The sequence below is a fragment of the Ovis canadensis genome, chromosome 8, assembly GCF_042477335.2.
Source record: "Ovis canadensis isolate MfBH-ARS-UI-01 breed Bighorn chromosome 8, ARS-UI_OviCan_v2, whole genome shotgun sequence".
Classification (NCBI taxonomy): domain Eukaryota; kingdom Metazoa; phylum Chordata; class Mammalia; order Artiodactyla; family Bovidae; genus Ovis; species Ovis canadensis.
In genome coordinates this window covers 87,637,043-87,652,119 of record NC_091252.1, presented here as the reverse complement: position 1 = coordinate 87,652,119, position 15,077 = coordinate 87,637,043, and the positions used below count along the sequence as shown (strand labels likewise).

The 15,077-nt window shown below is 45.2% G+C and overlaps 1 protein-coding gene across 2 annotated transcripts in view; it reads right to left on the bottom strand.

The window, feature by feature from the left end:
• Positions 1–1,147: 1,147 nt before the first annotated feature.
• AKAP12 (A-kinase anchoring protein 12) overlaps positions 1,148–15,077 on the bottom strand; it is a 109,983-nt gene continuing 96,053 nt past the window's right edge. For both annotated transcript variants that reach the window (XM_069598723.1, XM_069598724.1), the window contains 2 exons: positions 4,681–9,613; positions 1,148–3,913 (listed from right to left, as the gene is read on the bottom strand). In XM_069598723.1, the coding sequence (XP_069454824.1) occupies positions 4,689–9,613 (4,925 nt within the window). In that variant the 3' untranslated portion in view covers positions 1,148–3,913; positions 4,681–4,688. The remainder of the gene's footprint in view (positions 3,914–4,680; positions 9,614–15,077) is intronic.

The following is a 15,077-nucleotide window of genomic DNA, read 5'->3' as shown; positions in this document are numbered from 1 at the left end:
AGTCCCTGGGTTGGGAAGATCCTCTGGAAGAGGGCATGGCAACCCACTCCAGTATTCTTGCCTGGAGAATCCCATCCTGGCGGGCTACGGTCCATGGGGTTGCAAGTTGACTGAATCAACTTGGCATGCACTATACAGATGCCTGTAATATTTAAACATCAAATAAGTGTGTGTGTGTGTGTGTGGGGGGGTGATTTCTAAGCTGTGACAGCACTTAAAAAAAAATCATGATTATATTATTTTCACTACAATGCCATCTCTAAGTCCTGGTCACCTTAGCTACAATCTGTGTGATCACATAAGGACTGGTGATCTATATCTCAATTTTCTCATTTATAAAAGGAGGGCCAAGTCATTTACCTAATTCCAGCGATATACCATAGGGGTGGAGATGGTAAGGAACTTGGTGGTAAGGAGGAACTTGCATTTGTACAAAAATTGTGCCAGGCTGCCCAGCAGATTCGTCCCTAGAATCACATTAGAAGTGCAGTCATGTGACACCATCAATAGGATATGGATTGCTAAGGGGGCTTCCTGGTGGCTCAGAGGGTAAAGCATCTGCCTGCAGTGCAGGAGACCCGGGTTCGATCGAAGATCCCCTGGAGGAGGAAATGGCAGCCCACTCCGGTATTCTTGCCTGGAGAATTCCATGGACAGAGCAGACTGGTGGGCTACAGTCCACGGGGTCGTAAAGAGTCAGACACCCACCACTGAGCGACTCCCTTTTCTTCCTTCCATGTGACACTGGTCACATTCAGGTGCCAACCTCTTCCTGGGAATCCTTGCACTGTGCCCATTTCCTTTCGTATTGTCAGATAAGGGTTTTCTAACTCTGGTTCTGGTTGCCGGTTGGGATTTCAGAGTGTGGCTATCCAAAAACCGCATAAAACTGTGCTCATTTGTGGGGTTGGAGGTCAGCCAGAGGCTTAATGAGCGTCTAATCAAAGCAGTCCCTAACCCGAAAAGCTTAAGAATCACTGAAGAGATTTCTGTGCACTCGTACAGTCCCAGGAAGCTCTGTGGACAGTGTCGCAAGGGATGATTAAGTATAGTTAAAAGTAAAAGTGAAATGCGTGATGAATCTCAGGACAGTAAAGAACAATCAAAATTGAATTAAGGTGAAATTACAGAAAGAAAATCCATGGTATTTAATTAGGTTGTATTTTATTTAGATAAATGAAAAATCTGCATCCCCCCCCAAACAGAAGTAAGAATCAAATATTGTCTCAGATTAAAGGAAAACTGCTAAGCTTGAAGCTTACACTGAAAGCTAACATTTCCAGCCCTTCAATATCTCAAAGGAAAATATCGGAACAAAGTTATCTGTGTGGCAGAGAGAGGCAACTCGGGTGTACCATTAGCAAAAGAACCTGAGGGGGAACATTTTATATTCCTCAAGTATAAGAAATGGCAAGAGTGTACAAGTCTTGCATTCCTGTCTATTGTACATGGCTCCATAGTAATGCAAAAATTAGCAAAGTTTAGGCACTTGCTCCAACTTCTGCAGTTTGCATTTGATGCTTAAGGACTTCACAACTTAACAGCAGCTTTAAAATTATAATACAGAATTGTATGTCATGCTACTGTTAATAGCATTCCTCCTGTTAATAAAACAATGATGCTTAACGGACACAGGTACAGAACTTGAACGGGAATAACCCAGGGCACATCAAAAGACCACAGTCACCAAGCAACTGCCACTGAAAACCCAACAGTGATGGCTAGAATGACCTGGCCAAGACCAAATGCCAGTAGGATGAGTGGCAGGATGGAATTTAAACCCCCAAAAATGATCATCATAAACTACACAAATCTTTAATCTGTTCAAAACAGCACAAACCTTCTCCCTGCCAGAGAAAGGAAGTCAGTCAATAATTAGAAGTCAAATGAACTCCTTAAAAACTGCTGTCATCTCCAAATTTCAGTTATCTTCAGAAATTGACACCAGTGTTTAGGGTTTTTTTTTTTAAGTCTCAAGCTGGCAAAAGAAAGATCTTCAGATCAGAGGGTGTTTTTCAATTTGGAGATTTTAAAGTTTAGTAATTAAGCACAAATGGCTATTAAATGTGCAAATAACTCCTAAAAGGATATTAAATGTTCTCCAACTGCAAGGCCATATGCTCTTAGCATGAGGGGTTATTTCTAATATGGCCAATTTTTTTTTTTTTTTTTTTTTTGGTAATCAGATTTGTTGGTTTATGAGAAACTACTTTCCAGTTTTAACAGCCAACTGTCTTTTGGCTAAAAAAAAAAAAAAAAGGACTATTCTAGTTTTGCTTGAGTGTTATGCTTTAAAATAATTTAATCGGCAGTTGAAATTTAAGTTCTCAAACTGGAGTACTGAGTTTACGTAAAATTTAAGAAGTGTATACACCAGACCGGTTCTCTACCCATGAAAAAGTAGAAACTCTCCAGTAGATAGGGGATGGTCCTGTGTGTGTAGCAATTGTCTGACAGAATCTTTTGTATATTAGCATGAACTAGAAATCATTTTGACACTTAAAGAATTTTTTCCAAGATTCCTATTAGGCAAGGCATTCTTACTGCTAAGCCTTAAAATGTCTTTCTAGAGACATTTGTCATTAACACGTATTAACAAAGAAAACTAACTTTTTCAGGAAGCACCACCAGATGGTAGCATTGTTTCAATACCTTCAATCTGAAAAGCTCCTGGTTTATTTCAGTGGAGGCCTCTCTGCCCTTGACCTGACTTCTCCTAATCTGAAACTTAAACCGATGTAAAGCACTGACCCTGTGTAGTAACATTAGAAAGTTCTAGCTTCTCTGCTTTTCGGATGCAGTAAACATAGGACTCAGGCTTCCTATTATCTAAGAAATCCAGCAAATCTAAGTGAAGCAAATGTTTTATTGAAATCAGTTGTCAAATCACAATTTATCCAAACGAACATAATGCTACATTGTTCTTAAAAGAGTGGGCACAAATATGGCACAGATAACAATCCAGCATCTATCAAAATACCATTTGTAAAGACTCTGACTTATTTCGTGCTGTGTGTGAATGGGGGTCCAGCATGTAAGGTCGACTCAAAAGCAGTCAATTCTTTTCTTGCTAACGTGAAAACATTTCACTACTTTGCCTCAAAATGAAAGCACACACATCCATCCAAACAACCGTAACAATTAGGAGAAAAGACTCCAACTTAATCTGCTCCTGAAAAAAACTTCCTTCCAACCTCCACCCAGGGGATAGGAAGAAAAATTTCCCAGTAACAATAGGACATTCTGTATGTCTCCCCCAAAACCCCCGAAAAAAAAAAAAAAAAAACCACCTTTTATTTTTAGCGTACTATGCATAATAGGAAAGTGACCTATTTCAGAGTGATACTGAACATGGAACCTAATCCTTAGTGAATTTTAAAAGAAGTGGAGCTCCTGATCAGGAATGTTATTTCTAGAGAGCTGTTTTCAAAGGCTGTAACTGAGGCAGCAGAAAGCTTCCCGAGACTTCACCGTGGCCGCATGCCCCGTCATATAATAAGGGATACAAAAGGAATTGCACTACGCTGTACATTTCCTTAGATGTTAAGAAAAAAAGAAAACTATACAATAGATACAGAAGGAGGGTTACTTGAATCATACATATAAATACATAAAGAATGATACTCCAGTTTGAGAAGCAGAACCAAGAATTGCCAACTCCAGTTCCAGGCTAAGAACTGAGGACCTTGAATCAGAAACATTATATGGTATTGAGGGAAAATGTCAGTGTGGTCTTGACGAGAGGAAGTGTTATCTGGCTATAGCTCCCGATGAAGCCTCAGGATTGTCAGGGGTTCTCGGGAAATGAGCAGTTGACATGTTTGTTCTTCCGTTTCCAAAGGTCTCGTCAGCAGCATTCCATTTCTTCCCCTACTTGTCTTCACATTCTGGTCTTGCAAGTACACAAGTGTAACTGTGGAAGGAAGTTAGAATCAAAAGTAAATGAAATCTGCTTTTCCTCTCTCATTTCTGCAATAGCACTAAGAGTTGTGAGATGCGGCCAATGGGAACCCTGGTGAAAACCACAGGCTGAACTCCGTAGGAAAGAAGCATGGTGAGGGGGTCCATGATACAATGTCCTTTGCTATTGAGTGGGCCAAAGAGTTTGTTCGGGTTTTTCCGTAAGATGTTCCAGAAAAACCCAAACGAACTTTTTAGCCAACCCATACCCAAACAGCAGTAGTTAGGCTCTCATATGCACTGGAAATGTTTTTAAAGTGCTTGTCACTATGCTGGAAGAAATCAATATTTTTCCCAGAGAGCTATAAATTACATTTCAAGCAGCAGCGTATAAACCTACTTTGGACTTCTAGTTATTTTTTAAAAAATGCAACAAGTTGGTATGGTGCTGAGTGAGCACAACATATTTCTTATGTCCTCGGGCCAAACACATACACAAACACACACTTGTGTGCACACACACAGGCCTCTTTATTTTCTTAGAAAGCAGTCATACTGGGGGTGAAACGAAGTCACTACTCTTAGGACATCAGTAAGACTGAAGAGCATGTCAATGAGAAAAAGGAAACTAACCTGGGTCTCCTAGTCTGGTTGATGGTTATTTCCCCAGATGTAGGTTCGCCGTAAAATCCTTATTATCTGAACTCTTAACAAATCTGCCATCTGAAGGGAGGGTGGAGGGGTGAAAGGGGAAATTAGGGAAAAAAAAAAGTTACTTACGTGATGTTTTAGGATTCCGTGGGCTCGGGTTTCGCCAGATCTCTCTCTTGGTTCTGTGTCTCCTCCTGTGTTTGTATTTTCATCTCTTTTTCTGACTCGCTCTGCACTTTTTCCTCCTGGCTGTCTCCCTTCTCTTTTAGTTTGGGTCCATTTGTATCCAGGGACTCTTTGGTCGAGCCTCCCGAGGGCTCAGCATCCTCTGGGGTTGAGGTTTGGTTTCCAGGGTCACCGGCAGCCTCACCTTTTTCATCTTCTCGGGATTCAAATGGTGACTTCTTTCTTTCTCCAAACCCAGCACTGCCGTCATCTTGCAGCACAGACTCTGTTTCAGGGATTTCTCTCTTTTTCTGGGATTGGAGAGCTACCTCTTCAAGCCGCTGGTCTTCTACCCTGGAACCTTCTATGCTAGTGGCCGCCACCTTCTTTGAAGCTTCAATCACATCTTTGCAAACGCGGAGATGCGCATGTTCCCCAGTGCTTAGTGGGGACTCGTCTTTGGCTTCTACAGCTTGTGTTTCATCCACCAGGCAGGCCTGAGGTTCACTTTCTTCTTTCTCCGTTTTCTGCCCAGCTTCCTGGCTGTCGACTTCTGCCAGTTGAGCCTGGGTCTGGACATCGGTGGCCGTTTCTTCTGTACTCCCCAAACGGTCAACGGCTGTCTGAATCACGCTCTGTACAAGTCTGCAGCTCTCCTTCTCAAGTTTCAAAATCTCACTTTCCGCCTTGCCGTCTTCCTCTCCTGCGTTGCTCTCTCTGCCTTCCTGACCACCAGCCTGCTTGCCATCTCCACCCAACTCCTGTTTCTGTGACACGGTTTCGTCTCCTTCCAGGTCAGCGCTGACGCCTTTTCCAGGCGTAATAGATACTATCGTCGGTATTGATTCTGCTTGAGACTCAGTCCCTGTGGATGCCACATCTTCTTCCCCAGGCTGGGCAGGAAACTCTTCATCTTTTTCTGAGGACTCTTCTTCCAGTACTAGTTGAGCTTCTGCAGATTTCAAAGCCTCGGTTGTTTCTACAATCTTGATAGCTTCTCCTAAGACCTTCTCCTCCACGGCTGCAGCTATCAGAGTTAATGCTGCCTCAGAGCTTTGAACTGAGATTCCCGTGCATGCCTCTTCCTCGGAAGCCAGCAGGGGAGAACTTCCTTCAAAACTGACGACTTCCTTTTCCCCGTCGATGATGGTGACGTTCACTGTCTGAACCAGTTGCTTACTGAGCTCTTCACATACGGCCACAGCTGGTTCGTGCTCAAGTTTCTCTTCATTCCCTTCAGTTGCCTCCACTTCCACAGTCTCCCTTTTCCCTTCAACTACCATCTCTCTCTCTTCTGGGGTTGGAAGAAACTTAGCAGGACTCTGGAGTTCTATATTTTCATTCTCTTGAAATTCAACTTTCTTAGTAACGTCCTCCTCAAGGACAACTTCAGTAATCTTTTTCTCAGTTATTTCTGTGTCGGCAGACACGGCAAGTCCTTCCATGGATGGTTCTTCTTTGGCTTCCTCGTCAGAGCACTGGCCAGTCTCTTGAATGACCTCAGTCTTTGAAAGGACGGCTACAGTCTCCACTGTTCCCTCCTCTTCATCCGTGTGTTCTAGACCCTCTGTCATCTTTGAAGACCTTTCCTCCTGCGACTGAAAATCGGAAGATGCTGCAGGCAGCTCTTTCAGTGCAGGAGGCACCTCGCCTTCGGGGACCTGGGACTGAGTGCTAGCTGGAACCTCACCATCTTCACGGACATCCATGATCTTGTCTGGCTGGCTTAGATTTGAAGCATCAAGATCTGCTACTGGGGTGCTTCCATTGGTCTCACTGTCCGTGAGGGTTTCAGCTGAGTCAGGAGCAACAGCCTGCTCTGGGGCAGTCTCTGCTTCTACCCTAGTCCCGGTTTCAGCCAGACAAGTGCTCGCCAGCTCCCCGGCCTCTGCACTGTCTGTGCCTGGAGGAACTTCTCCCAAGCTTTCCACGGTGGCCTCTCCAACCACCTTCTCCTGTGTCAAAGTCTCAGTTTCAGTACCTTGGACAAGCACTTTGGATGCTACATCCAACATTTCCTTCAGATCTAGGGCCTGAGAACCCTCCTCAGCCTCTTCCACTTTCTCCAGTATTTTTGCTTGTCCTTTCTGGATGGCATCATCTGGCAGCTGTGACTCTTCTCTAACTTTTTCTGCAACGGCCTGCAGCACCTCTTGGGTCCTTCTCGCCTGGTCCTCTGCGTCAGGCACGCCGCCCTCTACCTCTTGCACTGGTGTCGTTTCCTCGGTGGTGTCTGGAGAGTCGGTTAACTGAGAGACAGCAGAAACCATGTCGGCGGTTTCTTCCGCACCAGAGGCCTCTGTGGTTTCGGCAGCTGTCACAGCTTCCGAGGTTAATTCCACCTCGCTGGCCATCGTGTCATCACCGGCCTCCCGGACCTCTGGCAGTGCTTTGGTAACGATGGGGGTTTCCTCTGCGACGACGACTTCTCTTTCAAGCACCTCCTCGCTCGGTGGTGTGGCTTCGCCTTCGGCTTGTTCCAGTGGTTCTGTCACCGAAGCTGAGATCCAGGAGGGTGCCCTTTCTTCGATGTTGGTAATGGCCCTTGTCCCGTCCACGACAGCCACCGACACGGTGTGAACCAGGCTCTTACTGAGCTCCTCTGACACGTCGACATCCACCTGCTTCTGCTCGGGCCCCTCCTGGCTCTTGGGGGCTTGCTGGGCTTCGGTTTTCTCTCTTTCCACCGCGTCGTATTCAGACAGAGGGACCACGGCTGGGATGTCCGCATCGTCCTCGTTGGCCTCCGCTGGCCCCGCCTCTTCGACAGCGGCTGGCTCCTGCTTCCCATCTGGCCTTTTCTTCCTTCGCCCGGGAATAAACTTCCGGATGGAAACCCAGGACTCTTCTTTCCCAGGCTCAGCCTCTGAGGCTGCATGTTCTGCGCCAGACCCAGCTACAGAGTCTTCACTTCTCTCTTCCAGTTTTGACTTCGATTTTTTTCTCGAGGTGACCAGTCTTTTAAAGGTCTCCCAGGTGGAGACGCCCTCCCCTTCGGACGGGCTGCCGGCCGGCTCGGGTGAGGAGCTTCCCGGCGGTTGCTCGTGGTCCTGGGAACCGGCAGCGGCCGCCTCCGGGCCCGGCTCCTTGTCCTTCCCAGCTTCCTCTGCTCTCTGGCTGTCCCCTCCGAGAGGTTTCGGCCCTGCTTCATCATCGGAGGAGGATGCTTTTCTGGCTCTCTTCTTGGATGACCCCACGCAAATCAGGGCTTCCCAGGAAACGGAGGTGTCGACCTTGCGTTTGGGCTCCTCGGGCTTAGGCTCCTCTCCGTTCCCTTTGGCCTCTTCCTGCACTTCAGAGGCCGCGCTCTCCGTGGAGGACAGGGTGGCGCTTTTGACTTTGTCTGCCTCGTCCTCCTTATCGCTTTCAGAGAGCCTTCGCACGCGTTTCTTGGGCGTCACCATCTTTTTGAAAGACGCCCAGGGGGTGACACCACCTTCCCTCTTCTTCTCCCCGTCGGAAGTGGTCCCTTCTTCCACCTCCCCCTCCTGGCCCGGGGCCTCGGCCACCTCTTTCTCCAGACAGGTGATCTCCTCAGGCTCTTCTGGAGACGAGGCTGAGCTCTCGCCGCCCTTCGGTTCGTCTGGACTGTCGGGAGAATCCACGGAGGCTGGGGGCTGCTCCCCGGACTCCTCGTCGCCACCTCGTTTCCCTTTCTGTTTCTTTCCAGAGAGCTTTTTCAAGCCGGTGCTCGTGAACAGTTTCTTCAAAGGGCTTCCCTGCACCTTAATTCTCTCCTGCGAGGACAGCATTTCGGCCTCCCTCACGGTGCCCTCGGGGGGCGTGGACGGAGATTTTGCCTCCCCGCTGAGCTCGGTTGCCTGGGAGTGGTCCCCGCTCAGGGCGCCCGCATCTTCCTCGGTCTTCAGCATCTCGGCCGACTCGGCTTCCGGAAGGTCGGCGCTCGTCTCGGTTGACTTTTCGGGCGGCGAGAGCTCCACTGTTTCTTCTGCTTCGGTTTTCGGCTCTTCCTGGTCCTTCTCTACAGTGCTAACGTGGACTTCGGCGACAATCTCGACTTTTTCATCAAACACTTCAGTTGCTAATGGGGCTGGTTTCTCTTCAGGAGGTGCCTGCACTTGGTCTTCAGGGGGCAGCTCCACTTTTTCATACTCGGCCGACAGCCTGGCATCCTGGGTGCTCTTGGGAGCCTCCTGGGCAGGTGGCTGCTCGCAGGGCTCTTCCATCTTCTCATTTTCTTCGGCTTTTTCTGGCTCCTGTTCCTTTTTCTTCTCGGAAGCCTCCAGCTCCTCCTCCCGGGGCTTCCTGAAGCTGGTCTTTTTGCGCCAGCCGGCCCAGCCTTGAGTGAAGAATTTTCTGAAGGGCGAGGCGGTTTCGCTGGCCACGGGACTAGTCGGGGAGTCTGCAGGTCTGGCGGGTTCTTTCTCTTGTTTCTCTTCTCCTTCATCTTTGCCTTCCTCAGCTGCTTGACCAGACTCGGTCTGAAGGGAGATTTCTGTGCAGCTCTGCTCACGTCGGGGTGCCTCTTCGGGTTTCTCGGTGGACTGCTTCAGTTCACCATCTTTAGGTGTCGCATCCCCCGGCTCCCGGCTGGGCTCCGGGTGGTCACCAGCCCCGTCGGACTCGCCTGCCCCTTCACTTTCATCCTTCTTGACGGTGAGGAGCTGCACGCTGTCAGACTTCTCGGTCTTATCCTTTTTCACGGTGAATTTGAAGCCGACAAACTTGAACACCTTCTTAAATCCCACGTCATTAGCCTGGGGCTCAGAGGGTTGCATCAGCTCATCCACGCTGCTTTCCGAGGCAGGGATGGGTTCCATCATCTCAGGCATTTCCTCCTTTCCCTCCTTCGTGATGTCCTGAACCACCGCTGAGTTAGCAGCCATCTCTTTGTCTGAGTCCCTTTCACTCACATCTTCAGATTCTCTTTGTCCAACTATTAACAGAAAGAGGGGGTGGTGGGGAAGAAAAAGATAGACATGATTATAATTCAAAATATTAAATATTTAAAAACCATGACCAGTGAATACTTTAACAGTCCAGCAATTCCAAGATCAAGATCAGGCAAGGGTCTTACCAGCATCTGTAAATTTCAACAGATTAGGCAGCTTTCAAATGATCTTTTAAAATTCGGGTTCAAAGGTACTACTCTGCTCTTTCTGTTCCTTTTAGAGGGAAAGTTAACAAATTCAACTAGCAAAAAAAAAAAAAAAGTTAGTTATGGGTAAGAGGCCACAGCATCACTGAGGGTCCTGAGCTGCAACAAAAGATGGTACATGACCCAAAGAAGACCTTGCATGCTGCAACTAAGATCAGGCACACCAAATAAATAACTAAAAAATGTTTTTAAAAAAGACAATAGGGGGAACATTTTTACAGATGAAGTTTGAAACCAAAGCAAGGAAACTATTTGATTGGCTATAGCTTAAGCGGTTGCCTTATTTGAGAATGCCCAGTTGGCTGTTTGTCAACAGACTTAGGGAAAAAAATCACATTTACTAACCCTTTTCTAATAACTCATTCAGTCAAGGATCGAAAGATTCGAAAACTTTTGGGTGAAACGTTGTCAGCACACCTACAGTTTTAGAGTATCAACACACAGGTGACTTCATTTCAAAAGGAACAACCCTCTTTACAATGGAGAAATCTTCCAGGCACTGCCATAACCAAGCCATCAGAATTAACATCCCCAATAACAGGATAAAACTGTTGTCATGCTTCCTGATATGAGGCACTGAGAAGGCCAGTAAGTCACCTACATAGTACTCCTGACAAAAATGTTTAACAGAACAAAATCATGTGAAAATAGTCAGACAACAGCCCACAATGAAGAACATTCTATAAAATAACTAGCCTGGACTGAAGTATCAATGTCACAAAAGACAAAAATCAAACATAAATACAAATGGATGTCTACAAATAACTTTCAAATAGACTAAGGAGAGAGAATGGGGTAGGGAGAAGAGGAGAGAGAGGAAGAAAGAGCATGAGATAAAAATCAGTGAATGGTGACTTTGGTCACGTGTATAGGGGTGCTTATTCTATTTTTTCTGTAGGTTTATATTCTAAAACTTGTTGGGGGTTAAAGAAGCTAGTCAATGCAATTTAATAAAGGGTGGGATGTGCTAAATCTAAAAAATTAAGAAACCTAACAACCAGAGATGCCAGGCGTGGAGCTCAGTCGGATATTTGTTAGAGCAAGTCAGCTCAGTGACACTTCTGGATCTTCCTGGGAGAATGATTTGAGATTAGAGGCGACACATTTTTACCGAAATGAACTGAAATGAAAGGGTAGAAATTCTGACTGAAAAAGAAAACAGGCTACCAAACAGTCTATATACTATGACCTCACTTTGGTTTAAAAACTCTGTCTCTCTCTCACACACACACACCGTTCATATATGACTTCTGGAGGATGAGCATATAATATACTTTAGTTTTACTTGTCCAAATTTTTAAAATTTTCTACTTAGTATTGCTGTTGTTTGCTTTTCTAGTTAGTATTACTTTATTTGGGGGGGGGGCTCCAAAATCACTGCAGATGGTGACTGCAGCCATGAAATTAAAAGATGCTTGCTCCTTGGAAGAAAAGCTATGACCAACCTAGACAGCTTATTAAAAAGCAAAGACATTACGTTGCCAACAAAGGTCCATCTAGCCAAAGCTATGGTTTTTCCAGTAGTCACATATGGATGTGAGAGTTGGACTATAAAGAAAAATGAGTGCTGAAGAATTGATGCTTTTAACTGTGGTGTTGGAGAAGACTCTTGACAGTCCCTTGGACTGCAAGGAGATCTAACCAGTCCATCCTAAAGGAAATCCATCCTGAATATTTATTGGAAGGACTCATGCTGAAGCTGAAGCGCCAATACTTTGGCCACCTGCTGTGAAGAACTGACTCGTTGGAAAAGACCCTGATGCTGGGAAAGATTGAAGGCAGGAAGAGAAGGGGAAGACAGAGGATGAGATGGCTGGATGGTATCACTGACTCAATGGACATGAGTTTGAGCATGCTCTGGGAGATGGTGAAGGACACGGAAGCCTGGCGTGCTTCGGTCCATGGGGTCGCAAAGAGTCAGACACAGCTGAGCAACTGAACTGAACTGATTCCTTTCTGTAATAAATAAAAACGTCAATTAAAATTGACACACAAAAAGGTCCCAATAATGTTGTAACAATTTACCAGTTTAGATAGCAGTGCTTGGAACATAGCAATAAGTATTTGAAATACAGAAATTCTTTGGAAATACAGAAACAATTTGCATCTCCAAATCCATCATCCAATTTACATCATCTTATTTTTCCATGAAAATAATTTTATTCTTTATGTGAAATATTACTAACCTATGTCTACAAATTTCCATTGGAGTATTTATTGGGTTTGATTTTGAAAGTGAAGCCTAGAAAGTTCCGTGAAAAACTGTCCTAAGAACCACCCAAGTAAAGACCAGAGTCCTTTTTGAACATGCTTTATACTGTGCCATATGTGCTATACCCTAGGGGCTTCCCGGGTAACTCAGCTGGTTAAGGATTTGCCTGCAGTGCGGGAGACCTGGGTTCGATCCCTGGGTTGGGAAGATCCCCTGGAGAAGGAAGTGGCAACCCATTCCAGTATTCTTGCCTGGAAAATTCCATGGAGAGAGGAGCCTGGTGGGCTACAGTCCATGGGGTTGCAAAGAGTACGAGGACACAACTTTGTGACTAAGCACACACGCCCGCACACACCTTACCCACAGGTTCTTTTCCCCTTGCTTTTTCTTTTCTAACATGACCAGGTTTTTTGGATAGTCCCAGATAATGATCGCAGCCCTGATCATCTGGGCTGCTGCTTCTGCCTAGAGGAAGGAGAGATATCAAGGAGGTGCTCTAGCCGTAACCACTCGCCATAGGGGTGGGTGGGGCCTTGTGACAGTGCCTCGGTTGTCTCTGTAAGAGTTTTGAGAATCAGGCACTTTTTTCTCATTGATATCAGTCAGAATCTAAAGCAGCATTAGAAAAACAAAAATAAAACCAAAATGAACATCTTAACTATTAAAAAATTTTTTGGGGGGTGGCGCTGCACCACGCAGGCAGGATCTCAGTTCCCCGACCAGGTACTGAACCTAGGCCAAGGCAAGGAAAGCCTGAATCCCAACCTCTAGGCTACCAGGGAACTCCCCAAACCGAACATTTTAGATAGACATTTTAGGAAGACAAATGAGTTTGATTAATTTCAAGTGCTCTTCTTAAAGGGTAGTTTTTCCTTTTCTTTTTCTTAAGAAAAAGAATCACTTTAACAAACAAATCCTAAACTCTAGTTAATGACATGCATACTTGAAGTGTTCAGGAGTAAAGCATACTGATACCTGCAACTTACTTTAAAACACATAAGAAAGAAGTAAGATGCGGGTTTCCCTGGGGCTCAGGGGTAAAGAATCTGCCTGCCAGTGCAGGAGACACAGGTTTGATCCCTGGTTCAGGAACAGCCCACAGGCCATGGAGCAATCAAGCCCAAGTGCCTCAACTACTGAGTCTGTGCTCTAGAGCCTGGGAACTGCAACTGTGGAGCCCTGGAACCTCAACTACTGAAGCCTGTGCGCCCTGGAGCCCGTGCTCCATAACAAAAGAAGCCACCACAATGAGAAGCCCATGCACTATAGAATAGCCCCCACTTGCTGCAACTCGAGAAAAGCTTAAGCATCAAAGAAGACCCAATAAATAAATAAATAATTTTAAAAAAGGATGGATTCATGAATGGATGGAGGGATGGAGGTATGATTAGGCAAGATGGTAAATGTTAATTATAATACCTTAAAATTTTTTCATAAATAAATTTGGGGGAAAAGCTCCCTTGGTGATAAAAAAAATCACTTAAAAATACACATTGGTGACCAACTTTAGATTTTATAAACAATAAAGGAAAAATTACAGCCCACATTAAATATTGAGGCAAATATCCCAAGAGAGAGAAAAATCCAGACATATGTGATAGACTGTCCAACATACCCAACCCTGACACTCTTTTAAGTCAGAATCTTCTAGGAACACTCTCTCCCCATTATTTTTTAAAAAGTATGCATAATTTTATGAAATAAGAAAATGCTCTAAGTTTTCATCTGTTCCTATTATAAATCAGCTCTTAAAGTCTAAAAATTGTTGAAGTGGATTTCCATAAACTACTATACAATTTTTCCCAATTATAAAAGCATACTCACAAGAGAACTTTCTGCAAATGCTTTGAATGCAACACAAGAGATGTGACCTTCTTTTTTTTTAAAGGTGGATGGTATCACTGGAAATATACTGGAGGAAAAAGTCAAACCCCAATAATAAACTCTATTCTACTATAATTTTACTAGCAACACATACACATATAACTTTCCTGCCAGCAAGTGTGAGGTAAAAATACTTATTAACTAACCTCTCCAGAAACCATTAAAAAATGCAGAGACCTCTGCTAACAAAGTGGGAGACAGCAGGTGTTATACACATCATTTCTACTTCCCCACTCCATGCTTCTAATCTGCATTTCAATCCAAAACACTTCTTATAAAACTCTGGGATGACTGGAATGTTTACAGTTAAAACTTGGGAGGCAAAGAAGAACAGCAGCCAACTGGCAGAACAAAATCGCTATTGAAGGTTCTGTTATAGCCTAGAAATGTTCACATGTTCTTGTTAGAGTGATATATGGCTGGACCCAGTAAAAAAGAAGAGTATTTAGGATCACAGGAAATTTTTTAAAATCCTAACTGGTCTGCAGTCTCTTTTGACCTAACTGATTCTAGGAACTACTACTGTTAGAACAATCTTCCAGATTGGGAAGGGCCCGTGCGGACCCAGATGGTACCTCTCTGCTTTCTGCACAAGGCTGGACAAACCCAACTCCACTTGCCTTCCACTCCAGCTGGACCTGTACAGTCCTTACAGAGAGGCCCCATTCCACTTACCCCCGACCCCTGTGATCACATCAGGAAGGTAAGGTTTCAAAATTCCCTAAGGATTCCAGGACCTATAGGATAATCTAAACTACCTAGCCTGCCAGCCAAGGCTTCAATTATGTTCTAACACATAAGCCAACTTAAAAAAAATTTTATTGGATACATGTATGTGTAACTGACTTGCTTTGCTGTACACCTGAAACCAACACAACATTGTAAATCAACTATATTCCAGTGAAAAATAAGCCAACTTTGATCTCAGGCTTGCAATTCAGAGGTCTGGAACCAGACACATACCACGTGTGACCACGTGGCTGCCCACTCAACTGGAAGTGAGGCCTAGATCCATTTTCACAAGCTCCTTTGGTATTTCTTGGCCATCACGCCACGTGCAGCAGCCCAAGTGGCAAGGCCCCTTCCATCCTGTTCAGCACCCCCAGGTTCGCTCAGCTTGCCTCTGGGCTCTCCAGTAGGGGCAAC